Source organism: Ciconia boyciana, chromosome 6 (genome assembly GCF_034638445.1).
Source record: "Ciconia boyciana chromosome 6, ASM3463844v1, whole genome shotgun sequence".
NCBI classification, from domain to species: Eukaryota; Metazoa; Chordata; class Aves; order Ciconiiformes; family Ciconiidae; genus Ciconia; species Ciconia boyciana.
The window spans coordinates 14,641,015-14,668,051 of NC_132939.1; the positions used below are offsets into that span (position 1 = coordinate 14,641,015).

The following is a 27,037-nucleotide window of genomic DNA, read 5'->3' on the forward strand; positions in this document are numbered from 1 at the left end:
TGCAACATTTCCATCTACTCTAGAATGCTGGCAGTGCAAATGGAGTTGATCTTCCAGTACTAAATGAGGCTCGGAGCATGCTAACAGACCTCCTGACTGACCCATCCCTTCCACCACAAGTGATTTCTTCCCTTCGAAGAATTAATAGTTTGATTGGTGCTTTCTCAGGCACATGCAGGCCAAAGGCTAGTCCATTCACACCATTTCCTGGTTTCTTCCTGTGTCCTGAAATAGAGGATCCTGCTGAAAAAGGAGATCGAAAACTGCTCAAGGTCAAATGACTTTAATTTGCATTCGTGTGTGTGTTGCAATTTTTAAAAAAATTATCAAGGGAAATTCATCTGGAAAGAATGCTCCTGTATGGATGGTAGCTTCTTTACTGAGTGCCTGTGAACTATGTTTAAGGTGAAAAGAGAGCAGCTGAGAAAACACATTGAATGAAATGTAGATAGGTACCAAAAAGCAAATTCAAGTGGTTGATGGATAGACAGATAAAAGCACTGGTCTGCACTCTGAACACATGATTCCTTGAAATAAACACAGGATTAAAAAAACTAAAAGCAAATATAAAATGAAGATGTTATATTCTGATGATATGGCACAAACAGGGCTGTTCTTGATTCTCCCACATTCTTGATCTGACAATTACTGTCAGTGTGGCTTTTTCATTGACATTTTTTTCCAAATAAATTTACTCTTGTGAACATCAAACTAGCCATGAGACAGAAGCAAATCAGCTTTGTAAAAGGAAAAATATCTGTTCTTCCTGTGCAGCACATCACATTATGGGACCAGTGTGTAAATCTACTGTCACTTCTCCATTATCTAGGGTAAATAAGTGAAAGCAAGAATGTAGTTACTATATGAAATGTTAAGGAATGTGGTGGAAAAACATTCAAATACAGAAACCCAGCTGCAGTGCACCAGAGCTAATAATTCTAAGGTAGCCCGGTATTGACAGCTTGAGGCTGTTTATTGTGGAGGCTGGTCTGGGACATCCCTTTCCAGGCAGTGGGCAGCTTGGCCCAAATTGATCAACATGTTGGCTTAGTATCTTGGAGCCAGATAAACTGCCTTGAGCCAGATTCAGCCTGTGAAATGTCTGTTGGGAACCATTGTCAAGACAATGCTTTTGGGGAAGAGCTCAGTGTCTACAGATTACTCTGTGGAAGATCCTGCAGGATCACTGCAGTATGAAATTCCTTGGAATGTCACATGGATATCTGCAGAAATCAGTTGGGTAGGGATCATGATCATTCAGCATATGTTTTTCTTTGTGGATTTCTTTGAAAGCTGCTAAGGATTGGTATACTAATGTGAAAAATATGATTTATGTGAATGTGAAAATAAAACATGATTTTTAAAATTTCTATATAGCTAGTCAGAATTGTTTGAAATGAAAAATATTAATTGCTGAAGACTGGTTATAAAGATTATGTCAGATTGAAAGATTATGTTTTTTCACAGCCATTCTCTTTTCCTCCTTCCTAAAAGTAGCTCTTCCTTTAAGTTTGGGGGTTTTTCTTTGTATTGATTTACGTGGTGGATAAAATAGTGCTTGTCACTATCATTCAATGAATGTTTGACTTTGGTATATGTTTAGGGGTAAGCCAAAAGATCTACCCCTATGTATGTTACTGTAAGAAAGAAAAAGATTTCTCTTTCTTTCAAAAACCAGGTAAGTCAGCACAAACTCCAGATTATGACACACCAAAGAAAATAATAAGAAAGTATTTCTTCAAAATGGGACCTTTCAGACTATAATTGAAAGGTTCCCATTCTCTCTCCCTCTGACTTGGAATATAAAAGGTCTCCTCCATATTTCAAGCAAGTTGTTTATTTGCTGAGGATTATGTACATCTTTATTTCTCTGCCCTGACTGGCTTCCAAAGTGCATTCAGTTATAATTTTTTTCACTTCTGATGTGGAACTGCCTGTTCTCTTTGGTAGAAAAAAAAGAAGAAAAAAACAAGGAAAAGAAAGAAACTGAAACTGGGCTTCAGACCTTGGGCTAGCAATAACTGGTTATCTAATACTAACTCTTCACTCTGAGTTTCTTGGTAGTCAACAACTTGGAAAGCGTAAACTGCCCAGTTGGTGCTATTCACCGATCAGTCACTTTAAATTCCTAAAAAAAGTAAAAGGAAATCTTAGTCAGACAAAAATCATCTCAGGGCTGCTCTGCAACAGAAAGACTTTTCACTTACATCATGACAGGACCGGCCCCAGATTTCCTAGCGTATGACAGTAGACTGCTTGCCAGATTGGTGGATTTCTGGTGTTATCAACAGTCATGATTTTAACAGTTTTCACACTATAGGCAAGTAAAAGTTGTCTAGGCAAGCACCTGAGTATCCACATCCCTTTTCTCCTGGCCTTGTTATTGCTCGTAACTGAAAGTCTTTTCATAACAACTTTGATTTCTGGCATGGTCTAAATTTTGTTTCCAGAGCAACTTTTCCCCTTTCTATAGTGATTACCAGTGACTTTGCTAGCATAGAGGATCTGAAGTTCCTTAGTCCTTTGCTACCCATGTTTTGTTTATTCTCTGCTTCTTTATCTAATAGGGGAAAGTTCTGGAGATTTGTCATATCCCCAGTGTTCCCTTGTTCTTAGAGTAGCCAGGAAGAAGAAGAAGAAAGTGCAGGTGCTGGGGCCTTCTTTCCATGTTGTGCTAACGTGCACTTATTTCAGGGAGTGGACCTATCTCCTCCAATGTTGGGGATTTTCAGCTGTGCTCCCATGTTGTAGAGAGCACGCAGGTTAGATTGATGTGGTCTACTGACAAAGGAGTCCACTCTAGCCTGAGAGCACTACCACTGTATAACAGCACACAGAACACGCTCCTCCAGTTTTCTTTCTGGTAGGGCTGGTTAAGGACTGCTGCATGTTTCTGTGGGCGATATGGTGGTCTTATTCTGCCTGTCCAATTCCACCTTTCTGGCTGTTACTACAGCTTTGCAGCAAAGCAAACAGAGACAAGGTACATCCCGTATCAAGGACTCAAAGCAGTCTGATTTTTCAGGGTAAGAGACTGTGCTCTTTTGTGTCAACACCGTTTCATTTCTTTTGAAATATGTAATAGCTTTGTGAGTTAAGTATGATCTTTGACCACCAGATGAAGCTTAAAATTGCAAAGTCATTATTTCTGCCAGACTTTTGAAGCGGTAGTATCCAAGGGTCACCTGTCCTCACACATGACCCTGCAGACCTTACTCAATACTGCAAATATTGCTTTAGATTTTTTGTTTTAAACATTTTTTCCTGACATTCTTTTTACTTTGCAAGGTCTGATTACACACATCTGTATTATGCAGAAGAATCTTCTCCCCCCATCCCTGCCCCCTTCCATTGAATGGCTAAATCTAGGGATGAGTTAACAAGTGGATTGTGGACTGAATGCAGTCAGAGAGATATTTTTTTATTTTATTTGTTTAAAATACAATGTATAGGTTATCTGTGCAATGGATGCAGGTAAGCCAGAGCTGACTTTGCAGTTTCAGGTTAGTGATCCTATCCTTTCTATTAGTTAGGTTCTACTAGTTGCTATTTAAACGTGGATATACTTTTCTGGGGATATTTCAGTAAGGCAGAGCTAATAAGTCCTGAGTTATTTCCATACAGGACTGTTTGAGTGCTGTTGCCTTGCTTTGCAGAGGGCTTTGTGTTCAGGTATAACGGTGATTCCCAGTGTATGGGCTGCAGTGTGCCTAAACTAACACAGCTTCCAGGCTGGGAGTGGTGAGGTGCCTGGGAGGCTTCCTGGGTGCTGTGGGGCTGGTATGGAAGCAGAGAGGGAGCCTTGATGGACCAGAACTGACCCTGTGCATCATGCATCACCCTTTCCACAAGTTCCACAATACTCGCACTGTCAATATTTAGCATATGAGTTACCGAAATCTCAGGCTATCCTGAGAGCTGGAGAGCTGACTGTGTAGTCATATGATTGGGATGTGTAGAAAAAGAATCCATAATCCTACAGCAACTGACCCTCTCTAGAATATCTAAATTTTTAAAAGCTCTGAAGAGTAATCGTTGGACCACATGGATTTCAGAGTACAAGTATCTTTACATATTTTAATTTGGGGAAAGAAAAAAAGATATAAGAAAAATAATTATTCCTAGCAAGCAAAATAATTCGATTGCATCTTTTTTATTTTCTTGAGCAATAGGAGTGAATGTAAGATACCATACTTACTGTTTCACTATAAAAAATTAACAATAAACAGTCTTCACAAACAATAAATAAAATTTTAATGTCTGTTTTTAATCATACAGATTTTAACCATGGTTAAATTACTCAACAGGGTTTAAATAGCAGGAATAGCCTGCCAACACCACAGCTGAGACGTACTTCAGGAGTTTCTGGCATTTCACCTATAGAATCAACATCTTCTAGATGGGAACGGAGTAACAGCAAGAGATCTCATCAGGAATATAACATATCAAGGTAAGCACTTAACCACATTTTAAGGGCAATAATAAATGTAGCCTTTCTAAAGTGTTCACGTCTGTAATGTTGGAACTTGGCAGTGGAAGTATTTAATGTAAAATCTTGTGAATTAAGGCTCCAAATTCTGCCAGCATAAACTGGAAAATGTTTCAAGTTAATTATATACTATACTTTGTAACTCTGATCTCAAGTAGAAGTCAGGTCATTCTGAGGTTGAATGATATGTTCTGTCATAATAAGTAGGCCTGCATATCAGTTTTAGTAGGAAATGAAAAAAAAGTCCAACATACATGATTGCAAAACAAAGTAGTTTAACCTCTAAACCTTTACTGACTTCCTCCTCCTCCTCCTTTTTACGTAAAATATGTATCACTTTCCAACTTCCACATACCCCAGAATTTGTTTTCTAATTAAAAAGATGATATTACTTTCTTGCATTTGGTAGCCACTGTTGTGTGTCTTGCAACATATATTATTCCTATGGTCATCAAGCAAGCAGTAAGGTACACTAAGAAAGTCATCTCTTCTCTACTTGTTAGTCAATATGGTGCAAATAAAGCTTTTATTTCCAGAATTAAGATTACATTTTGAATTAGGATTAAAATAAATGTAATTTTTTTTTCTTTTCATTTAATGTTGTATATGAGTGAAATTTCACACATTTAGTTTTATTTAAATGTGTAAATGTGTATGGCTTTGCTCAATATCTTGTAAGAAAAGTACAACAGATGTTTGAAATTGTGTTGCAGCTTAAATCCATAAAAATGTGTGTGGTTTTGCCTTTTTTTTTTTTAATACTTGGTATCTTTTAAGACTTTAATGGTTTTACATAGGTCATAAGAAAAGTATAATAGATGCAATTTTTAAAAGAAAATTAGTTATGCTGATAACTGATAATTACTAGTAGTGAATTAAAGTTTATATACACAGGTCCAAGAATTTATTTATCAATATTATATTTAATTTTAAAGTGAACCATTTAAATAATTTGGCCCTTGTCAGTGGCTTTTTCCCCTTAAATAAAATACGCTCTTCAAGTTTTTACGTAGTAAAACTTAATTGTGGTTTGTGTATAAAATATAATTGAAGATGCTGGTAGTAGCAGTAGTAGTATTTTAAAGATTGTATTTTCATGCTGATTTGGTTATCAGTGTTTGAAAGAATTGCCCCAGTTATATCCACTGGAAATAACCAGAGACCAGCGAAATCACTTTAAACTTACAAACAGTGGGACTTCAGTTTGAGGCTCAGCACTTCTGGTGAAGACGCAGAGTACGTTTACAGAGGGTTTCCTTACAGCTCTTACTGACCAAAGAACCTACTCAAGCTCACTTGATTAAAAGCAGCAATATGGAAAACACCCTCAGTCATACTCCATCACTTTTAAATTCTCTCTTGAACCCTGATGACTAGCACTTAGTCATGTTCCCCTGTCCTGCTCCTGTCCACCCCCATACAGCCCTAGAATATGTGTTTGCTTTTTTGTGGTCTGTGTCCTTCCCTTCAGAGTTCTTGCCAACACTTGCACTGTCCCTGTCTCCTTGCATCTTCCAGTGATTGTTCTTATCAGGTTCCCTTTAACTTCTAACACATCATCGTCTCAAAATCCCCCATGGGTGCTTACCGTACACATAAGGTTAGATGAAATAGCTGAACTGGCATAGCTGTTCCTGCTGCCAAAAGACACAGGTCTGCATTCCTAGAGCACTTTGTGCCATTGGCTGTGCCTCTTGAGTCAGCCCCTTGAATTGTCAGAAAAATAACAACAATAAAAAGACAGTTTTTCCTGCCCTGGGGAGCTGATTCAGCCCAATGAAGTACCCAATAAATGTTAGAAGAGAAGCAAGGAGGAGCAGGCTAATAGTAAAAAAGGAGAGTGAAACAGCAAACTTCACTAGGAGGAAAGCTTATTAAAAAAAAAGTATTTTTTACATACAATGACTGCTTTCAACTGAATTCTAGCTGAGTTGAGAAAGATATGATATTACATAGTGGTACAATAAATTAATATTGCTACAAAATTTGATTTAATGTTCCAGAATTTTTTTCTATCCACCCAGAGAGTGTTCAAAAGCAACTCTTGTTGAGAGCTGCTGTTTTGTTTGCATGCAAATTCTTGATTTGGTTTCTCATTCAAACACTAGTTCAAGATTAACTGACCTTGCTTAGTATATAGTCTTCCTAAACTAAATACTGTTGCAGCATTTTTATGTGCTTTAAAAGAATACATGTAAGCTATGACAGCTAAGCAGTGTACAAATAGTGAAAAGTTCAATCTATCCCAGTTGTCAACCCAAACATGTTTTAAAGTTGACTAACGTGTCAGTATCAGACTTCAGAAGAATAAATCTGTATTTATTCTTTAACTCATTTTTTATATTTATGTATTTAAACAAATGATGAATTTAAGCAAATCAAGTATTATTTCTGTATTTGGCTTTTGTTTGAAATCTGATTAAACAAGATTAAATCTGGTTTGGTAAATACTGTTTTCCCATACTGAAATAAAATAATTAGTTTTACATAAACTATTTTCACTTTAAAGTACATGTATACAGTTGTTTTTAATTGCATATTGTATTTTTGTTTACTAAAGGAAATGTATAATTGGAATTTTGGAGTGCAATTTCATGCCTAGAACAGCAGATGGCATAATTCAACAATGGAGTTTAACAATTTAGCTACTGAAGTACAATATGACTTATGTCAAAAACAGCTTTAGTTTTAAGATGATAAAAAAAATATTAATTAAATATGCAAAATTGATTTGGAAAGCAAGCTGTGGCTGCGTAAGATTGTCATGGTATTTCCAAAGTAACCAATCTTTTAAATGTTCTCAGATCTGTTAGAAAATAGCCTGCTTTGTTAAAATGTTCAAGAAAAGTAAATTCAATGTTAGTAAAACCTATGGCACATAGTCTGAATATATTTACTGTGTCATTTTAGGACTGCATAAAACTTTCTGTTGCTTTCACCCAGTACCCAGCAGTTTTTATTCCATATAATTGACATATATTGTCTAGCTGATCTTGAATTCGACTTCTTTCTAGTACTCTCTCTTTCTTGAATGATAGTGGACCTGTATCAGAGCAGTCTGGCCATTTTATGAGCATTTTATTTTATAAAAATGGAAGACAAGGTAGGAAAGAAAAAAAATTCTTACTGTTTTATTTTCAGCCAAGGATCTCATTCAAATGGGTCTTTTGGTGCAAACTTGCTGACAATACCAAAACAAAGATCATCTTCTATGACATTGACTCATCATATAGGTCCCAGACGAGCAGGTAAGATCGTGCAATTTGTATAGCTTAGTGGCAGGATGTCAAGGTAGTAGTTAGTACATCATGTATTACAATTGTTATTTTTAATGGAAAAGTAGTACTAAAATAACATCAGCATGTTGCATATATTTAAAAAATATTTTACTTTTAATCTGCTTTAAGACTACTTAAAATTACAGTTAACATCAACTTTGTAGAAATCTCAACTATTCACCTAATGCTATGTAGCTGCAAAATGTTATGATGTTCACTATGGTTGGTACCTGCTGAAAATTGCGATGTTCACATATGTTAAAAAGGGACTTTTTTTTAGTAATTACGCTTTTTGTAATGGAACAGTGTCATTTAGACACTCCTAAATACCTGATAGCCATCTGAGATGAATATTTAAACAAATTTTGGATGGAGTTGGAGTTGATTTTATTCTAACACTGTCAGTGTAATAAGCTAGCAGATACTGTAACAGCAGTGCTGAAATAATGTGTATATCAGTATTTCAGAGATTATAACTGCTCTGTTTGCCCATACTAAGTGAAAACTTGAAAACTACTTATTTTGACATTTCTGCCTATCCATTTTAGCATGATTTAAAACTAACAACTTGTCTAATAATTTTGTTTTATGAAAGTTTAAATATACAGGTTGGATTAAGAGAGATGAATGCACTGCTAAATTTTTTTTTTTTTTTAAACCCAAATCCTCACCAGTTTTCTCTGTATTACTTACTGATGATTTGGTTGTTTCCCTTTCACTCTTCGAAACACCAAGAAACATGCAAACTCAGGCCACATCTGCATATAAACACATCGTTGCACATTCTCAATGGTTCTGTCTTCATAAAAAGCTGGGTTGCCTTCTGCACTTTTCTACTTTGAATCTTGTGGAAAATACAGAGTGGAATGATATGCATTAAAACCCGCTGAAATGTAAAAAGGATGAAATTAAGTAACCCACATTAGAGGATTAATCTGTTTTAGTTCTGGAAAGGAGTTTACAAATTGCTTCTCAACTATCCATGTCGTTCTTTGCAGTGGTGAAGTGACATTTGCTTTCTAAAACTTCTGTCTCTGCACCTAGCAATGTGGACTTAGAAAAATCTTGTCTTTTACTGTAGCAAAATGTAATTACATACTACTCTTGTGGTGTGTGAGTCAAGTCAGTGTAGCCCATGACACTGTTGGAAGTGTATAATCTATGCGTTCCTTATTTAAGGGCAAAACTGTATATTCTCTTAGTAATTAGTTATCAGGCACTGTACAGTCATAAAACTTATGATGGAGTTTTTGCTTAATAGTTTGCAGCAGAATAAGTGATTCGGCTTTGGAAAGTCCACAGAATACCTCATTATTTTGTTCATGGGTACTTTATTCTTTTTGATAAAGTATGTTTACAATGGCTATAACTTACCTTGAGCACTTGTAGATAACCTGTCTTTTCTATATTTTCACAAGGGAAAGAAATGATGTTTTGGCTTAATGCAAAATTTTGTTGTAAATTCATCTTAGGCGCAGAGTAGCCAAAGTCCAGGTTTACCAGCTTTCTTTCCTAGATTTCACAGAAAGAAGCCTGAAGTAAACCCTAACTTACTGTTTGAACAGGAATGCGGAATTTCACAGACCTAAGGAAGATGGAGTTGTTTGTTGTTTGTTTGTTTGTTATCTCTAATTACCTGTGAGCAAGATTTAGGGGTTGGTTTTTTTTCCCCCAATGGCTTATGAGGCAGATTTAGATAGATTATCATGACAATAAAAAAAAAGGTACATCACTTTCAAAAAAAGGCCAGTATCTGCCCACTTTAATCCCTTGCTTCAAAAATACAATTACATTTTGTTTTTTTACTTTGTTTTTAAAAATGTCTCAAGCATATTTTTTCTTTACTGCAAAACAATGAGGTAAAAGATTTTTGTCTCGATCAGTTATCATTACTGAATTGGTTTTGATGATTTTTTTTTCTGGAAAATTTAAAAAAGCAATCCTGAATCAGAAAGGAATACGGAAGGTTTCAGCTACTGATTAAATTTTGCCAAAGCTAAAACAAACCCAAACCTTTGAAAGCCAGATGTTATAACACATTACATAATTTGCCCATTCAGATGTGGAGCCTAGACTGCTGCATAGTTGTAGATCTCAAAACTTGGAATAGATCTCACTACTTTATACGTGTTTAACAGTGTGAACTATACACCATATTTTGAAAAACTGCACATTCTTTACAATTTATAAAGGTTCTTGTCATTTAATTCCAGTCTTTCTAAACAGTAATGTTTTTATTGTAATCTGAACCCCGTGTAATGTTTATTTTGGAAGGTGCTTCTCCTGGCTTGAGTCCTGTGGGTTCACCTACTCATGGATCTGTCTCCAGTGGGGCTTTCAGCAGCTGGTCACCTGTAGAATTTCCTGATACTGCTGATTTTCTTACAAAACCAAGCATTAATATACATAAGCCTCCAGGACACACATTTAGTTCTCCAGATGTTCAGCAGCAAGTAAAAACACCTATAGGTTACATGTGTAGCAGGTACTGTAAACTCTGTTACATTTTTAGTAACTTCATATGTGTTGAAAATAATATAATTAAAATGAAAAAATATAACAAGACCTATACATCTACTAGTACTGAAAAAAAGGCATGTGATCTCAGAATAATCTGTAACTATATTATCCAGGGGAGACTAAAGAATGCTGTAGGTATGCCATTGATTTGAAATGGCTCATCCTTAAAAGCAGCAGTTATTGCAGAGTAACAATATTTTACAGATTTTTAGAAAAGGAGGGCTTCCTACCTTGCAATCGAATTCTGTGTTTCTGAATACTTTCTAAATAATTAGCTCTACTTTATTAATTCATGGAGGTGAGTCCAGGGGAGGTGATGGTTGATTATTTTTAAGTACAGAATAAATCTGGATGTGCCAAATTTAGGAGAAAATAGTAGGGTTGCTTGGTGGAGGAACCTTCAAAAGCATGCCTTTTTAAGAAGAGTAATTTGCAGTTATTTTTCAGTACAACACAGCAGTAGCAAAAGAAGAAAATTACTGAATGTTGTAAATATTTTTCATGTATTCTGTAAGCTGTGGACGTCAGATACTCAAGCCTGTTCCAACACCAGAACCAGAATTTGCAGAACATAAAGACAGAAAATCAGGTGGGGTTTCAAAATAGACAAATATTTTATATCAACTTGCCTTTTTTTTTTTTAATAAAGCCAATTAAATTCAAATCTTTGAATTTGAATGAAATTTTTCCTATACTTTAAGTAACTCATATGCATGTATTGTATTCTAGTTTGTGATTTAGGATTATCAAGATAATCTAAAATATTGCCTGTTTCAGAGTAAGGATTTTATAATAGGCTTCCACTCATAGCTTTATAGTTCTGTACTCCATATATCAAACAAGTTCTCTGCCATCTCAGCTAAACTAATCACTGAACCAATTTTTGCAAGTAAAAAGTTATGCTTGTAGCCTTTCTTAATTTTCAGATAGGTTTTGTCTAATAAGTTTTGTCCTTTACAACTTTTTTGTTGTTACATTCTTAAATAAAAATGGTTTAGAAACAAGCTATTGCTTATATTTCTGTGAATAATCTGTATGCTCAGTTCAAGAATTATTAGACAGTAATTTGCAAATAAAGTGTTGATATAGTATTTATGTATGTATTTTCTTTAAGGTGAAATTGGAAGTGCTAGTGTTTCAAAAGAATCTTTCCACCATACAGAGAAGAAAAAAGATGAAAGGAAGGAAATGATCGATCAAACACAAAATAATCTGCTTGTAAGCATGTAATTGCAAAAAAGCTTGCAATAACTTTTATCAATGCAGTATTTCTTTATCATTTCTAACATGCTGTAAAGAGGTCTTTGCATTGCTAAGAATTGTAATTTCTGAAGGGAAATGGTGCATTCTTGGAATTCAAATTTTCATTTAACAATTGTGTATTTCCAGCTTGCATAAATTTCACTAGCAAATGACAGGAAAGATGGTGATTGTATTAATTTTTTGTTGATCAAAATTAATCTGTGTAGATTTAATGTTGATAGTATGCTCAAATGCTGATTGACTAGTATTTTCTCTTGGAAGTTTGTGGAAGATGTGGCAGTTTCAGTGAGACTTACAAATGAATGTTCATACAGTGCAGTATATTGGGAGTGCAGGGAGACAAATGGTTTAAGCCTTACTAACATTTTGGGTTTATACATCAATTTTTTTAAAGCTTGTTCAATTAATGAACTGTTAAAGCTCAGTAAATGTTTTGTTAGCCTATGCATGTTTTGCTTTGTTCTATTAATCCATCTTGTTTAAAAAGAAATAAGAATGAAAATTTAGCACCATCTCAGAAAGCCCTGGAATCAGCTGCCCCGAAATATGAAAGGGCAAGCCCTTAACTATGCTATTTGTGCTATAGATTTATGATTTTCTCATAGCCATAGTTACAGCACCATTCAATAAGTTCAATAATGATTTATCATTTTCATGGCTTTTTTTGCCAATACAACTGACAAATTAGTTTTCATTGTTATTTTAGAGATGATAAAGTATCTTACACTCTTACAGGTGGAGCAGAGTCCTACATCAGAAACAATGTTATTAGACCATAATTCACTAATAGAGAAGATGAACAATTGGAATTTCCAAATTTTTGACCTTGTACAAGAAATGGGAGACCAGTCTGGAAGGATCCTTAGCCAGGTTTGTCGTCTCTTATATGAGGGAGGGTGTGTAAAGCTGTCGTGCTTATATATTTTATTTAAACCATGAAGAAGTTTTGCAGTCAACATATATATATGAATGCTAACTTGAAAAGTAGAAATATCATTTGTCATGTACTCCATCTCATTGTAAACCATAAAAAGTGATTTATCTATAGAAAACTTGCTCCAAATTTTCTGAATTTTATTCTCAATGTAAAAATAGGTTAGATTCACACTTACTAGGTTTTGTAGTAATATGCCATTTCCTATGAAAAATTGTCTCCTGCTTTCAGAATTACTACCTTGTTTGTCAACCATTTCTTTTTTCTTTATTTCAGTAAAATATTTCTGCCAGAGCTACACCTGTGGGGGAAGAGAAGTGATCTTTTAGGCAGTCTTTTGCCTCTTGATCCTACAAACAATGGGATTTTTTTTCCATGCTGCTTTCTGCATGTAGTATCCCTTTTATCTCTTTCTGACTTATTACTAAGCTCTTTTGTGCAGTTTCATGTTGTGCTGAAGCCAATCTACTGGCAGGTGCAAAAGTATGATCCTGTTTGCTCTTCCCCAGCCTCTCCCATTCATCAATGTCATCTGGAAGCTTCTGTCTCTTTCTTTATACTGGATTTAGCAATCATGGAGCGATAGTATGAGCTGGATTTGCTTCTAATCTGACCACAAAATATTTTTATTGCCAATATCTTAGTTTCCTACCCTGGAGTAGAATGCATGTTACTCTTGTTCAAGGGTAGCGTTAGGAACAATCAGCTGGAGGGAAGGAAACAGGTTAGAAGCACTCAGGTGCAGTTGGAACCATAGGCCTGCACCTATACTGAAGAGAGGGAAAAACAATGGGGATAATTTCATTTTTGTCATTAGACACTATCTTTTCTTTCATAACAATATTCTGGGTGTTTTTTTAAATCTTCAGTTAGTCTTGTTTAATCAAATGTTTTCAGGTCTTTTGTCACCTCAGTTAGTGACAATTGTTAATGCACAGACTAGAATGCCACAATCCACTTTTGAGTGGTGTTTTTACTGTAGTGTACTAGTACTCTGTGATCCACATTAGCTTGCATTTTATTTATGTGCAATCTAGGGGATAGTTCAAACCTATAAGTACTTAGGTGTGTAGGTTTCTACTTTACCAGAATTTCTGTATCAGTTCTTCCTGATATTGTATGTATGTGTACTACTTGTCCTTCTCCTCCTCCTGCCCCAGTCCTTTTGTTTGTGTGCTGTAAGCATCTGATACATATCTTACTTAAGAGACAGTTAAAAACTGTATTTTACCATCATCAGTTGTAAAGGTTCTCAGATTGGGTATGTGTAAGGGGAACGGTTGGGACAGGTGGAAGGAGGGATGTCCCCTCATTTTGCTCTCATGTTCCTTTAAGCACCTCCCACACTTCATAACTTATTCTTTCTCTCAAGTGTCTGGGAAAGAAGTGACAAAAACGAGTAGCAGTGAATTGTTTTGAAAAGCTTTCTTAATATTTGCAGTCTTGGGGGAGATTAGGTCTTTGTAGTCACTAAGTTCTACTTGTAAACCATATATATTTGCATAGTATATACATGTTTGGGTGATCTGAGTACATTTTTGAAATATTTTTTCATTTACCAGCTAGCTTTGTTAAAAATACCCAAGATAAGTCATAATGAATAAAAGAAATAGGATTTCTTTGCCAAAGTCTCAAAAATAAATACAATGTTGGGTTTTTTTTCATATTAATGGCTCTGCTACTATAGTTAAGTAATTTGAATTTTTGAATAATAAGTAAGAATATAGATTTCTTCTTTTTAGGTTACTAATGGAATAAAGCATGAGTTCTTTAACAGTATGAAAATTTTGGAGAATTTTATTAAAAATAATCAGTTATGCATAGAACTTATCAGTAAAGAAATAAAAGCTTTTATTATTCTGTATTTGAAAAAATAATAAAAATCCACATTTTTGTGCTAAAAATCATTAAACAGATCTCTGACAGTAGCTTTCAGATAATCTTTAATGAAATTTCAGTAATTTCCATCTCTATCAGCAAGCAAAATTTTAAAAACAGGAATAATTTTAAAGTTGAAAAAGCAGGATATTCTTAGGTATATTTTTCAGACTAAAATTCATTTTAATATGTATTTAGGTAACTTATACCTTGTTTCAAGACACTGGTTTGTTTGAAATTTTCAAAATCCCAACTCAAGAATTCATGAATTACTTCTGTGCACTAGAAAATGGCTACCGAGATATTCCCTGTAAGTACTATTCAATTACATATGTTTTTCTTTTATATTAGTGTATCTCCTTCAGTGTGTGTATTAGTTTAATGTTTAATACAGAGGTAGACAATGTCTGAACTTAGTATATTTTTAATTAATACATTCATCAGAATTTAGAACTGATTTAATGAATTGCAGCAAAAAATTGGTGGACTCCAAAACTGAATTTGTTAATATGTAGGTTGAATATAATCTTAAAGAATTTGAATGAATAGTTGAATCAAACATACTGAAGTCAGTGGGAGAATATTTGTTGATTTAACAGAAATTTGGTTTAGGCCCATAATAGAACAGTAAGAAAATACAGAATTTTGACAGTAATTATTTATCTTGCTGTTTAGGGCAGCCAAATTTATTGGAAAACAAAACACACACACACACACACACACACACACACACACCCAAACACACACCCACCCACACACACACACCCACACACACACACACACCCACACACACACCCCCCCACCCCACCCCCCCCGTGTCACAGATGTTTGCACCAACCCAGGTGCTTGTAGGTATCAGATTGGAAGCCATGCTAGTGGCTCACCATCACTAATTTAAAAGGCTGCTTAATCCCTTCCTGACTCTCAGGTAGGATGAAATATGCTTAGAGGATGTTTTATGTTTATCTAACTTGTTTCTTAAAAACACTCAGTGATATAGCCTCTCCTAAGAATTTAAATTCAATTTTTTCCTTTATATTTAATAAAAATCTTCCTTATAGTAAATTTGGTAAATTAAATTTTTTTCTTTTTGTTCCTTTTGATTATATTTCAGATAATATTTTTGATTATATTTTGATAATTTTCAGATCACAATCGTATACATGCCACAGATGTTCTTCATGCAGTATGGTATCTGACAACTCGGCCCATTCCTGGATTTCAGCAAATTCATAATGAGCACATAATGGAAAGCGATATGGGTATGTGTTCACATAGGTTATTTTTTTCTTTTGCTGTAAGAATGTTTTCATGAAACTACAATAGGTAGAACAAATCACTCTGGAAGAAAATATCTAATTATTCTTATCACTCAATTTTTTTTTTTTTGCATTTTAATATAAGGCAGTAGAAATATCACAATGTTAGTACACACCATTCAGAAATATAGCGCAGTAGTTTTTTTACAAAAATTATTAGATGACTAGTGGTTTGTTTGTTAGCCAAGAATACAGGTTCACTTAATGAATTTTCTATATGAATGAACCTCTGTATACTGCTACAGTCAGCATATTTTTAGCATCTGAAATACATTAGACTAATATTTCTTAACTTTATTGGGAAATTAAATAGACCAAAGAAAAAATACCGAAGTCAAAGTATTTAACTTTATTGAAGTTCTCCTTAATGGTTTTAGTGTAGAAATGAGTATTTCAGAATTTTGTATTAGATATCACATGCAGACATTCAGGCATTGAAGTGACTACCCTAACAATAACTGCATAAGAGCACCCCTGAAAAAGAAATAGACTTCAAATCCAAATTTTGTATGACATTAGTTGTAATGAAGCTTGCTTTTGTGTTCCCTGTGACTTCATGGAATTAACTTTTAAATTTAGATTTGTAGTTTTTATGAAAATATATACTGTAAGTAAAGTATAATTATTCTAAATATACACTTTTCTACTAAAATGTATGTATTTAAGAAAAATAAAATGGGGAAATCAAGCACTCTCTAAGAACTCTGTTTTATATGTGCGGTAAAAAAAGACAAGATGCAAGTCGTGTCTTTTAAAGGGCTGTAATTTTAAGAAGTAATTTGTGAACTGTACAGAACACCATACAGTAGATGTTATTTCTTCCTTACTATTACGCTCTCTGCTGTCACCTTTCTCTTTTTTCCAAGTTTGTCCATATCCACTGATTGCACCCTATTGCATTTTCTTTCTCTTAAGTGTTAAAAGGGGCGGGACTGGAGACTTGACTGGAGGAAAGAAAAATTATAAACATCCTTTTGTTTCCCTTCACAAAAAAAAGTAAAATTAAAATAAGAAATTATAGTCTTATTGCTTCAGAACTCTTCCAGTATAAATGTTACTAGGATTTTTAATCCTCTCTTATTCTATTAAGGCAAAAGAGCCCCTTTTTATTATGTAGTGATAAAATAAGTACTCTTGCATATATATATATATATTTTTTTAATTCTTTTTTTAAGTAGTGACTTTGTCCAGGGGAGAGAGGAGAATAAAACTGTGAATCTCCTTATCATGCAAATATTTCTAACTTAATGGGTTTAGTTCCTTTTGCAGTAGTTTCCACTGTCTCCTGAGCTTTTCCTATAGGTCTGCAAGTTCAAGAAATGGGCAAATTATAGAAATATTAAGGGAGATGCTGATTGATCCTTTTGTGGCCTTATTGAGGTTGGAGAGAAACTGTAGGATTCTCTTTTAGTGCTGTCATTTTAAGAAGGGAATGAAATTGCAGGTCTGCATAACAGCAGGAGATCTTTAGCAGCATGACAGAGACCTTAACAGTAATGTGTAACCATTGGTATCCATGTGAATTTTCCAAGATCTATAGTTTGGACTCTGAGATGTATATTTTTGCTAGTTTTTCCTCCTCCTCTTCATTCCCTCCCATGGAACAAATACCTACAAGTGCTTTTTAATAATTAAAAGCTTAGATTGTTATGGTTGCTTTCTAATCTAAATGACAACTCTACTGCAATCAAGAGGCATAGACTAGATGGTCAGTGTCCTTTGTTCCACTAGATTGCCTTTTGTGCTTGCTGAAACATTCCTCTGAACCAGCCTTCTGCAGCATGAGTGAACTCTAGCTGCAAAGAGAGTGACTTCCTCTGTTTTATGTCTTCTAAGGCACCATACAGTTTCAAGGACCAAGGCAAATTTTTCTTCCTTCGTCTCCTCTTCCGATGAGGGCAGTAAGTGTGGATATGTGCCCCATGCATATTGCCAAAAGTGTAAAGTCTACATTTCTTTTTCTAAAATTGTGTGGCAAGAGTGAGCTCTGACTGTGGTGAATTAAAAATATTTCTTTTTCCTGATTATGACTGTTCAAAGCTCTTCTGAAAGTCTCCTTTATTTGTGTGAATGATAGTTATCCCTCAGCATCATAATGGGAAATCTTGTCTGAAAAAATGGATCCTGAGGTATATCTGTATGTAGTACTAGGTAAAGAATTGGTTTTAGAACAGGAACATTCTGCTTTCCAGTTTTGGGTCACTTCTTACAGGCTCCACAATGTCCTGTAGGATTTTGCCTTGCTTGTGTAATGTCATGAAACTGCTGAAGCTTTTTATGTATTTGTAAGACTGTGTAACGCTTTTGGACAACCCGCGTGGCCATGACAAATTTATGACTCACTGGAATTTCAACTTTTCTTCAAAATTGCTGGTTTATCTATAAACAATAGTATGACTTTTTTTTTTAAAGTATAAGTCTTTCTTTGCCAATTATTCAGCTCCATAATTACAGGGATAACTATAGGAAGGTTATGTTCGCAATAGTATCTGAGTCATTTAAAATGTATTAAAAATATGAATGAAATAATGTTCTAAAAATATTTTATTTTTGTATTTTCAATTTTCTTAGATGAAGCCAGTGGTATTGCTCCTGTTCAAGTCAGCTATATTTCTTCAAAAAGTTGTTCTATTGCTGATGACAGTTATGGTTGTCTGGCATCAAACATTCCTGCTTTGGAATTAATGGCTTTATATGTAGCAGCTGCCATGCACGATTATGATCATCCTGGTCGTACCAATGCTTTTCTAGTGGCTACAAATGCACCTCAGGTAAGCAATTCTTTAACCAGAAGATTATTTGTCTGTATCTGAAATCAGAATAATGAAAATTTTTCTCTTCTATATCCTTACTGTAGCCTGTTTAGGATCATTTGCCCAATTTAAGAAACGGGGAAATTAATTTGTACTTAACTTGTGTAATACTTTTTTTTCCTGATAAATTCCGATGTGTTTTGTACGTATTGGTTGTGTATGTGTGTAAAATTAATTTTCAATTTACAAAATTGAAAATAATAACATAAATCAATGCAGGTTAGAGTAAAAGATTATTTCATAGAGAGCTGGCCCTAGGACTGTCTAAGCAGCTAAATACATGGATATCTTACATTTTGGGAGTCCTCTGAAGTCATAGCGGTGTCTGCAAGTACCGAAAAAACACAGATTCCTCTAATAGTCCAATTAACTGCATTTCCTAATCTCTGCATTTCAAATTAGTCCTTTATGGTAAATAGCCATTACCTTTAAGGGAGGTGAGTAAAATAAGAAGAAATCAGCAAGGCATCCTTGCTTTTATCTCCCATATTCAACTTTGTTGTTAGAACAGAGAGTAGAAAGAAAGGAGATGCTATGCTCTTCAGGGTCTAAAATGCTAAGATGAAAGAGGTAAAGGAGAGTAAAGTTAAACAGAATAGCAGATAGGAAAGAAAAAGTGGAGCAGGAAAGAATTGGAAGGAAAAGCACTGAAGAAAAGATGCCTAAACTGCATGGTGAAATATTTTTATCTAAAGAGTGGAATATTATGTGGGGAAGAATATTTATGATGGCTATTTGGATCTCTCTTAATAAGTTAGAGACAAGAAGCTTAAATAATAATAACAACAACATCAACAACAACAATAATAATAGTAAATCAGAAACCAGTACAACTTGTCAGGAGATGGAGACTTTAAAAGTTAACTTTCCAGTCAGTTTTCAATAATTCCTTTTTGAAAAAAATGTGTAGGGTGTAGGCAGTTATGTATTTCTGCTGAAAACAGTATACAAGGAAGAATAAAAACAACCACCACAGACATTCATCTCCAATTTTCAAAAATATACCCATTCATTTTGTTAATGATCTCTTCCTTTCCTCAAAATATAAAGATTCTTTTTGCAGTTTTCCAAAGATTTTTTTTCAGGTCCTATTTAATCTACATTCAATTAATTATTTTCTAGGATGTTTTGTATAAACATGGGAGTTGTGAGTAAAATCTACTACTGTTTTAATATTTTAGTTAACTCATTTGCAGTTAAAATGTATTCATCAGCAGCATTAAATGTAGCACATTGAAAACTAGTGATACTCCACACCATTTCGCATTAAACACAGTTCTTACGTACTTCGGAGTTCTTTTTGGTTTTGTTTTTTTTTAAAACAATACTGGAATTAAGATTAATTAAAAGCATATACATAGATCTGGGTTTTGATTTGGGTTTTTTGTTTGTTTGGGGTTTTTTTTAATGTCAGCGTGTGTGCTCCACACATACTGCCAAGAGTGCAAAGTGTACATTTTAAGTGGCTTGTGCATGTGTGCCTACAGTGTGAATGTAGATGTCACTAAGACATAGTTAAGGACTTTTAAAGAAAGAAAAAACTTTGCTAATTGTTTGTTGTTTGGTTTTTTTTTCTCATCTGCCATTTTTGTTTCACTTTCATCCTCCAAACTAGAAGGCAAACCATAATTTCCAATAGTTGTTTTCTTTTTTTTTTATTTTTAAATTAAGGCTTGTTTCTGACTAGCCCTTAAGCTTCAGAATATTTAATTATAGTTTTAAATCTTTACTCTGTCATTTATGATTTTTTTTTTTTTTTTTTTTTTTGTAGGCTGTTCTCTACAATGATAGATCAGTCTTAGAAAATCACCATGCTGCTTCTGCCTGGAATCTTTTCTTATCACGACCAGAATACAACTTTTTATCAAATCTTGATCATGTAGAATTCAAGCGTTTTCGTTTCTTAGTGATTGAAGCAATCCTTGCCACAGATCTCAAGAAGCATTTTGATTTTCTTGCGGAATTTAATGCCAAGGTTTGTTACATTTTAGTGTCTGCACTGAACTGGTCATGATACACTGATGTTAGTGTTGCTACTCAGTAGTTGTTAGTATTAATAACTTTCATTTAAAGTTTTATATTATTTAAATTTTAGTTACTAAAAAAATGCAAATAGACTATTTTCTTTGTGTAAACGAATTGTAGATTGTTTTGTAGACTGCCTATAAGCCTAGCAGATGTGACATAGGGACCCACAAGAGACCTTGATCATATCTCATGTTTCCATCTTCTGAGAGATAGTAAATGATTTTTTTTTTTACTATATAAGACAAAAAATTATATAGAAAAAATAATGCAAGTGTCTGTTGTACAAAGCCTGAAAAAAACCCCCATTGATTAATAGTTTTAACTTGATTTTTAAAAATGTATGTGCTCAACCCAGGTCAATGATATCAACAGTCATGGTATAGAATGGAGCAATGAAAATGATCGCCTACTGGCCTGTCAAATATGCATCAAACTGGCAGATATTAATGGCCCAGCAAAAGTTAGAGAGCTGCATCTGAAATGGACAGAAGGCATTGTTAATGAATTTTATGAACAGGTGGGTATGGAAAGTGTAATTTACTCTTTTTTAATGACAGGGAGATGATCAATTCTTTGCATTACCAAATGTATACCTAAATTAAACATTATTCCTTGTGTTAAATCTTCAGGTAAGGTATTTCCATCTTCTCTTTCTGAATACTGAAAATTTATTTTTATAGGTAGCATACTAACATAATCTTTTACTTCCTATCGATTGTGTTAGAAGCTTGTAAATAAGCTTCCTGCCAATGTTGTCTATTTTTTAGATATTAGTTTATTTTCTTTTGGCTTTTTTTTTTTTCTTAGGATGATGCTGATAAACCAAAATAACTTCTTCCACTTTGGGAAGTTAAGTTCACCAGTATGTTTCCAGGTCAAAGAATATGTATAGAATCCACAAGAGTGGAAATGTATATTCAGCTAACTCTTAGTGCCAAGACAGAAGACATTTCAAAACTTTCAAAATTGAATATTTAAAATACACATTAGTAACTAACAGTATTAAAATATAAATAAGATTTTATAGTGGAACTTTGATAAATAATCCTATCAAGATTAACTGGGAAAAAGTCTGAAAATTTGTTGCCTTGTTTTTACATTTACAACTTCTGTAAGCCCCCCCAAATATATTCTGCATTTCTACTCTGTTATTTTTCTGTAGTCTGAGGAGTTAACTATTTATGAGGCAATAACCAAGGATTGAAAAATATTTTTCAAACTAGGAAGATAAAAGTAAACAACAAAATCACTTGGGAGATTTAAGCAATAGCAGTAATAATCTGAAGTGCTTACACTTACTGTAAGACCTTAGTATTCTAAGTTGTTGCTTTAGGAAAAACTTTTTCATAAAACTATCAGGTCCACAGAAGTGCTGAGATAAGTGATTATAACTCAGAGTTGTATATGAGCAACTGTTCAATTTTTCCTTCTCCAATTTAAAAAATGGGAAAAAACCCAAACCCAAACCACTTTATTCTGGATGTTATCGTTCATTTCATTCTTCTATGACTTTTGGGGGAAGCCATTTACCAGAATGCCTTACTCTAGCTGCTTACTTTCTCATTTTCTCTGTTCATCAGCTGAGCAATTGAAGTCAAATCTCTGCCTACCCTGAAGCTGTCCTGTAAAGGCAGAGGAATAGCAGCTCCAGTAGAACTAGGTCTCCATCCATGCTCAAGGGTATCTCGCAGCAAAGCTGAAGGGAGGATTATGGGCTACACGAGTCTGAGCCATAATGTGTCTTCATTTTAAATTGGTCTAATTACATTTTCATTCACTTAGTCTATATTATTGCCTCTAGTAAAAAGATACAATCCATGTCATGTTTACTTGGTTCCTTAAAAATAATCTTTAAAATAAAAATTTAAAGTTAATTTTCTGAGAAGTTCTGATAATTTTTTTCAGGGTGATGAAGAAGCAAGTCTCGGATTACCTATAAGTCCCTTCATGGATCGTTCTTCTCCACAGCTTGCAAAACTGCAAGAATCTTTCATCACTCACATCGTTGGCCCCCTTTGCAATTCCTATAATGCAGCTGGGTTGCTTCCAGGGCAATGGGTTGATGAAGAGGAGGAGGACGCAGACAGCACTGAAGATGACGATGGAACACAGTTAGAGAGTGATGATGAAGAAATGGAAGATGATCTTATTTTAAGTAAGTTTCTGTATTTCAGTTGGCGCATATGATTGTCATTTAATAGATTTCAGACATAGCAATGATGGTTGAAATTGTATAGTACAAATATTGTAGATTTTGCAATTATGCTGCTTCATAATTTTTACTCCTTTAATAAAATTTTTGTTAATACCAGACTTGCAATTTGAAACAGAAACTCATTGTTATCCTTTGCCATATTTAAATATTCTGAATAAGCATCCACATCTTTTGCTCAAATTTACATCTCTCTTACAATGCGCCATTGGTTTTGTATGTGTAAAATACAATTACTTTGAATCTCAAACAATCAAATATGCTTATAATTTTACAGAAGCTCAAAGAAAAAAAGGTAGAGGAATATTTTGCCAGCTAATACACCATCTCAGTGAAAATCACAAAATATGGAAGAAAGTGATTGAAGAGGAAGAAAAAAATAAAGCTGAAGGAGCTAAACTGCTGACTGAGATCTCATCTTTACCTCAAGCAGATGAAATTCAGGTTATTGAGGAAGCTGATGAAGAAGATGAGCGACAATTAGGAGAAGACAAGACATTCTAAGAAAACTTCAGTGGTGTCCAGTATGATGATAGCCTATTTTTTTTTCCACTGTGCTGACTTTAGCCTGACACAGTTCACATAAAATTGAAAGGCCTTAATACTGTGAGAGGATTCTTTCTACTCTAGTGGAATCCCACTCCTATGCACTTTCGCCACACAGAATATGAAACTTTATTCAAAGATTGAGTATTGTATACCCTGATGCAAAGTTCTTTATGCCTTAGTTGGTATAAAATATCCTGATATAATGCTGCCTTGCTGAATATGGAACTCTTATTTCCTTGAGGTACCTGCAATTTTTAAAAACATTCTGTGACTTCAATTACCAAAGTGGCAAGAACTTTTTGCTAACAAGGAAATGTGGGATGAATCCTAATATTGTCTTGAGGTGTTTATTTCATGTTGTTTTTGAACATGAATAAGAAAAAGTCTGTGCCTATATGAAAACTATGTTACCATTGCAGTGCAAGCCTGTTGTGGGGTGTCTACTTAGTGCAGTAGTGTGCTTAATGTAGTCATCTCAGAGCAACTGTTCAAGGACTGTGACATAAATGCTGAATTCTGATATTAATGGTTTAAAAAAGAAAAAAAAAAACAGGTGCATCTATTTCTGATGCTTTTTATTATTGTGCATAATCTGATGTTTTATTTTTGCAGAAAATATTCAGGTTTGCAGTGGGTGTTCATGATAATTCACTGAATACAAGGCCATTATCATCTGTTGCCTTGCCGTTTTGTGGTAGAACATTAAAAACCTGTTCAGCTACTTAAATTATTAAGGATTTTTATTCTTTTAGTCATAATGCTATATTTCCTGCCCTTACTCAGGTTCCTGTTTAAAAACAAGTCAACCACATCATAGATTTTTATCTTGCACCGATTTCCGGTATTAAATTTTAAGGAAATAAGATCACATTTCATTTATTCTTTGTATGTAAAACTTTAGGAGAATTAAAGATTTTTTTTTTTAAGACATAAACTACTGTTTCAGAATGGCTAGTGTATTTTAATGTGCCCCACATCTTTTTTCCCACCACAGACCTAGCTTATATTGCCTTCAAGTTTGATGTACATCCTGAAATATACATGTGGAAAGCAGAATGTGAAAACTTTGTGTAAAGCCTAATAGTAAGATAAATATCACTGTACTATATTACATTTTAGATTGTTGAGTTTTTAAATAAGAAACTTAGACATTCCACACAAATGTATTTTTAGGAACACTACCATTGTAGGTCTAATTTAAAAAAAAAAAAAAAAGAGCATAAATTAGGCTACAAGTATGTAAGCAAGCCACAAATAAAGCTAGTTTTCAAAGTGCACCTTTTAGTGCTAAACATTTATATGCTGTGCAGTTGAATTGAATAAAAACAAATGCACACATGTGCAAGTTGCTAAATGTATCTTAGCATATTTGTGTTTACATTTACATCAGTAGACTTGAAAAAAGGTAACATTCCTAAAATAACCTTGTGTAAATTGTATTGCACTGTTTTACACAAACAAATTTTTATTCTGCTCTTTGATTGGGCAGTTTAAATAACTGAAAGGAGTTCTTTTTTTATTTCCACTAATAAGATTTTTGTTAATCCATTTAGAAGACCACTGAGACATGCTTTTGCTATTTTATATATTCAGTGCCAAATCCCCCTTTGCTGCCATTATTACTATCACTGCATTTTTTTGTAACACAAGCAGTGTTAAAACCAGATATTTCTGTCATTAATAAAATGTTGCACTATTGAAGCTGGCACTTACTGATGATTCACTTGTATTTTACATTTGTTATTCATATATTTTCCTAACAGATAATTTGAAGACTAAAGAAATTATGCTTGTTTCACTATGCTGTATTCTCAGCATTTTGTGTTTAGCCTATGTGTTTCTATATAAAAAAATCACTTTAATACTGTTTAGTTTCATTTTGCTTTGACTGAAAAAAGATGCAAATGAGCTTGTCTAAAGTTACTGTTATATTATTTTACATGACAGTTTTCCATTTATTTTCCCTTTAAAAAGTGATTATTAAAAACTAATATAGAGAAGAATAAGAAGGTAAAAATAACATTTTATCTTTTAGTAAAGCATTGGCAGCATTTATATCTGGCGACAACTTTGCCAGCAACATTCTTAGCTCAGGTTGCCCTTAAACTCTTTAGAAATACTGAAGCAATTTTTAAATTCAGAAACAAGTAGCAAACCTCAGTGTTTAACAAACTATAACACTAATATGTATTTCCAATTAGACATTTTCAAGTTACAATAGCTTGCTTCAAAGATATGTTTAATTATGAATGCATTCAAAATCCACCTTAAGATGTCTGTTATTTATGTATATATAACATGTGACTAATAGTTACTCTAAGAGCAAGGGGAAAAGAATGTACAAATGTCACCAAAGGTTGGTTCAGGACATGTTTGCAGAAGTGGATGTAACTGTAACTGAAGGTGCCTTAATCTTTCAAAAATGGTAATGGAGGGTCATTTGAATGTTGATTGAGCTGCTATCAACAATAATATATCTCCATGTAAGGCATATCACTCTTATTCTGGTAACAACCCACTGAGAAATTACAACCAATTTAAATCTGTGATCACACTTCAATTCACAGCTACCCAGGGATGCTAAGGAGCACAGAAAAGCACACAAAAGAACACACTTAAAATACTTTCTAAAGCAACACTCACCCCTTTTTTTTTTTTTTTTTTGTCAAGAAGTAGGACAAATTAGCCTACACTGAAGTTTATGCTGCTACAGTAGATACACCTTTTATGGATAATATGCTCAGGTTTAAGTAAAGTCTTCAGCCCCTTTCTGATAAGAAAGAGTCTCCCATCTCCTCATTGCCTTCTTTACAATGTATGTTGGATTACTTGCTCCTGTGCATACAGGGCATTACAGAACTAGACTACAAAGTTTTCTGTAAGCACCCAATTCCCTCCATGCCCCTGGAGACCTCTGCATGTTATAGGGGTGCTAAACTAGTCAAAATGAACTACTTGGATCCTCTTCCTGTGAGTTCTTCCTCCATGGCAAAGTTAGATGGTGAGTCTAAGATTCAAAATGAAAAGACTGGTGTATCATTACTCAAGGTAAGTCCAAATTAACAAAGTTTGTGCAAGACCTGATTTGTTCTGTGCATAGAACCATTTCTTCTCTGTACTTCTTGCATCCAATTTTAACCACAACTACTGGCAGGCGAATCAATGAAAGGAGTTAGCAGAATTCAAGAGCTCACTTTTAGCTGTGGTGCTTCCTCACAGACAGGCATAGTTGAGGCTGGGCTTCTGGTTCCTCTAAAAGTATACACAGAATTTGAGGTAATCCAGCATGTGGCACTAACATTCACAGGGCAGTACTTTCCCTTTTGTCCAAAAAACATTTGAGAAGGTGTAAGAGGTGCAGAATTGGAAGTGTCTCATACACTGGTGAGTGTGAGATCAGGAATGTCAGTCTGTGAGACATGTTTTGGAGTAAAAGGATAGAATTAGCTTAGGTGATGAGAATTAGAAAGGAGACATAAGGATGGCATACAGACACACATGAAAGATATTTTCTTATTCAGAAGAGAGACACTGTTTCTTGTTTCAAGCCAGTTGTCTTCAAAAGAATATGGAAATAGGATATCTTTGGTAAGTCAGAATATTTGGATTGTTAGAAATGAAATGAATATAGAAATTAAAATTAAATTATACTACTAATCACAATACAATTATCATAACTTAAGTTGTGATGCAAGTTTCAGAAAATTGATTTTTCTGTGGCCAATAAAGATTAGATGACAGAAAATAAACATAC

At 34.1% G+C, this 27,037-nt stretch overlaps 1 protein-coding gene across 2 annotated transcripts in view; it reads left to right on the plus strand.

The window, feature by feature from the left end:
* The window catches only part of PDE3B (phosphodiesterase 3B), a 90,036-nt gene extending 65,017 nt beyond the window's left edge, over nucleotides 1-25,019 (plus strand). The window contains exons 3-16 of one of the 2 annotated variants that reach the window (XM_072864667.1): nucleotides 24-272; nucleotides 4,308-4,450; nucleotides 7,631-7,737; nucleotides 10,042-10,252; nucleotides 10,803-10,876; nucleotides 11,402-11,505; nucleotides 12,286-12,420; nucleotides 14,561-14,672; nucleotides 15,511-15,624; nucleotides 18,253-18,452; nucleotides 20,266-20,469; nucleotides 20,878-21,039; nucleotides 22,491-22,677; nucleotides 23,012-25,019. In XM_072864667.1, the coding sequence (XP_072720768.1) occupies nucleotides 24-272; nucleotides 4,308-4,450; nucleotides 7,631-7,737; nucleotides 10,042-10,252; nucleotides 10,803-10,876; nucleotides 11,402-11,505; nucleotides 12,286-12,420; nucleotides 14,561-14,672; nucleotides 15,511-15,624; nucleotides 18,253-18,452; nucleotides 20,266-20,469; nucleotides 20,878-21,039; nucleotides 22,491-22,677; nucleotides 23,012-23,238 (2,229 nt within the window). In that variant the 3' untranslated portion in view covers nucleotides 23,239-25,019. Of the gene's footprint in view, nucleotides 1-23; nucleotides 273-4,307; nucleotides 4,451-7,630; nucleotides 7,738-10,041; nucleotides 10,253-10,802; nucleotides 10,877-11,401; nucleotides 11,506-12,285; nucleotides 12,421-14,560; nucleotides 14,673-15,510; nucleotides 15,625-18,252; nucleotides 18,453-20,265; nucleotides 20,470-20,877; nucleotides 21,040-22,427; nucleotides 22,678-23,011 lie in introns of both variants that reach the window. The other variant, XM_072864666.1, reaches the window with a different exon arrangement.
* The last annotated feature ends 2,018 nt before the right edge of the window (nucleotides 25,020-27,037 follow it).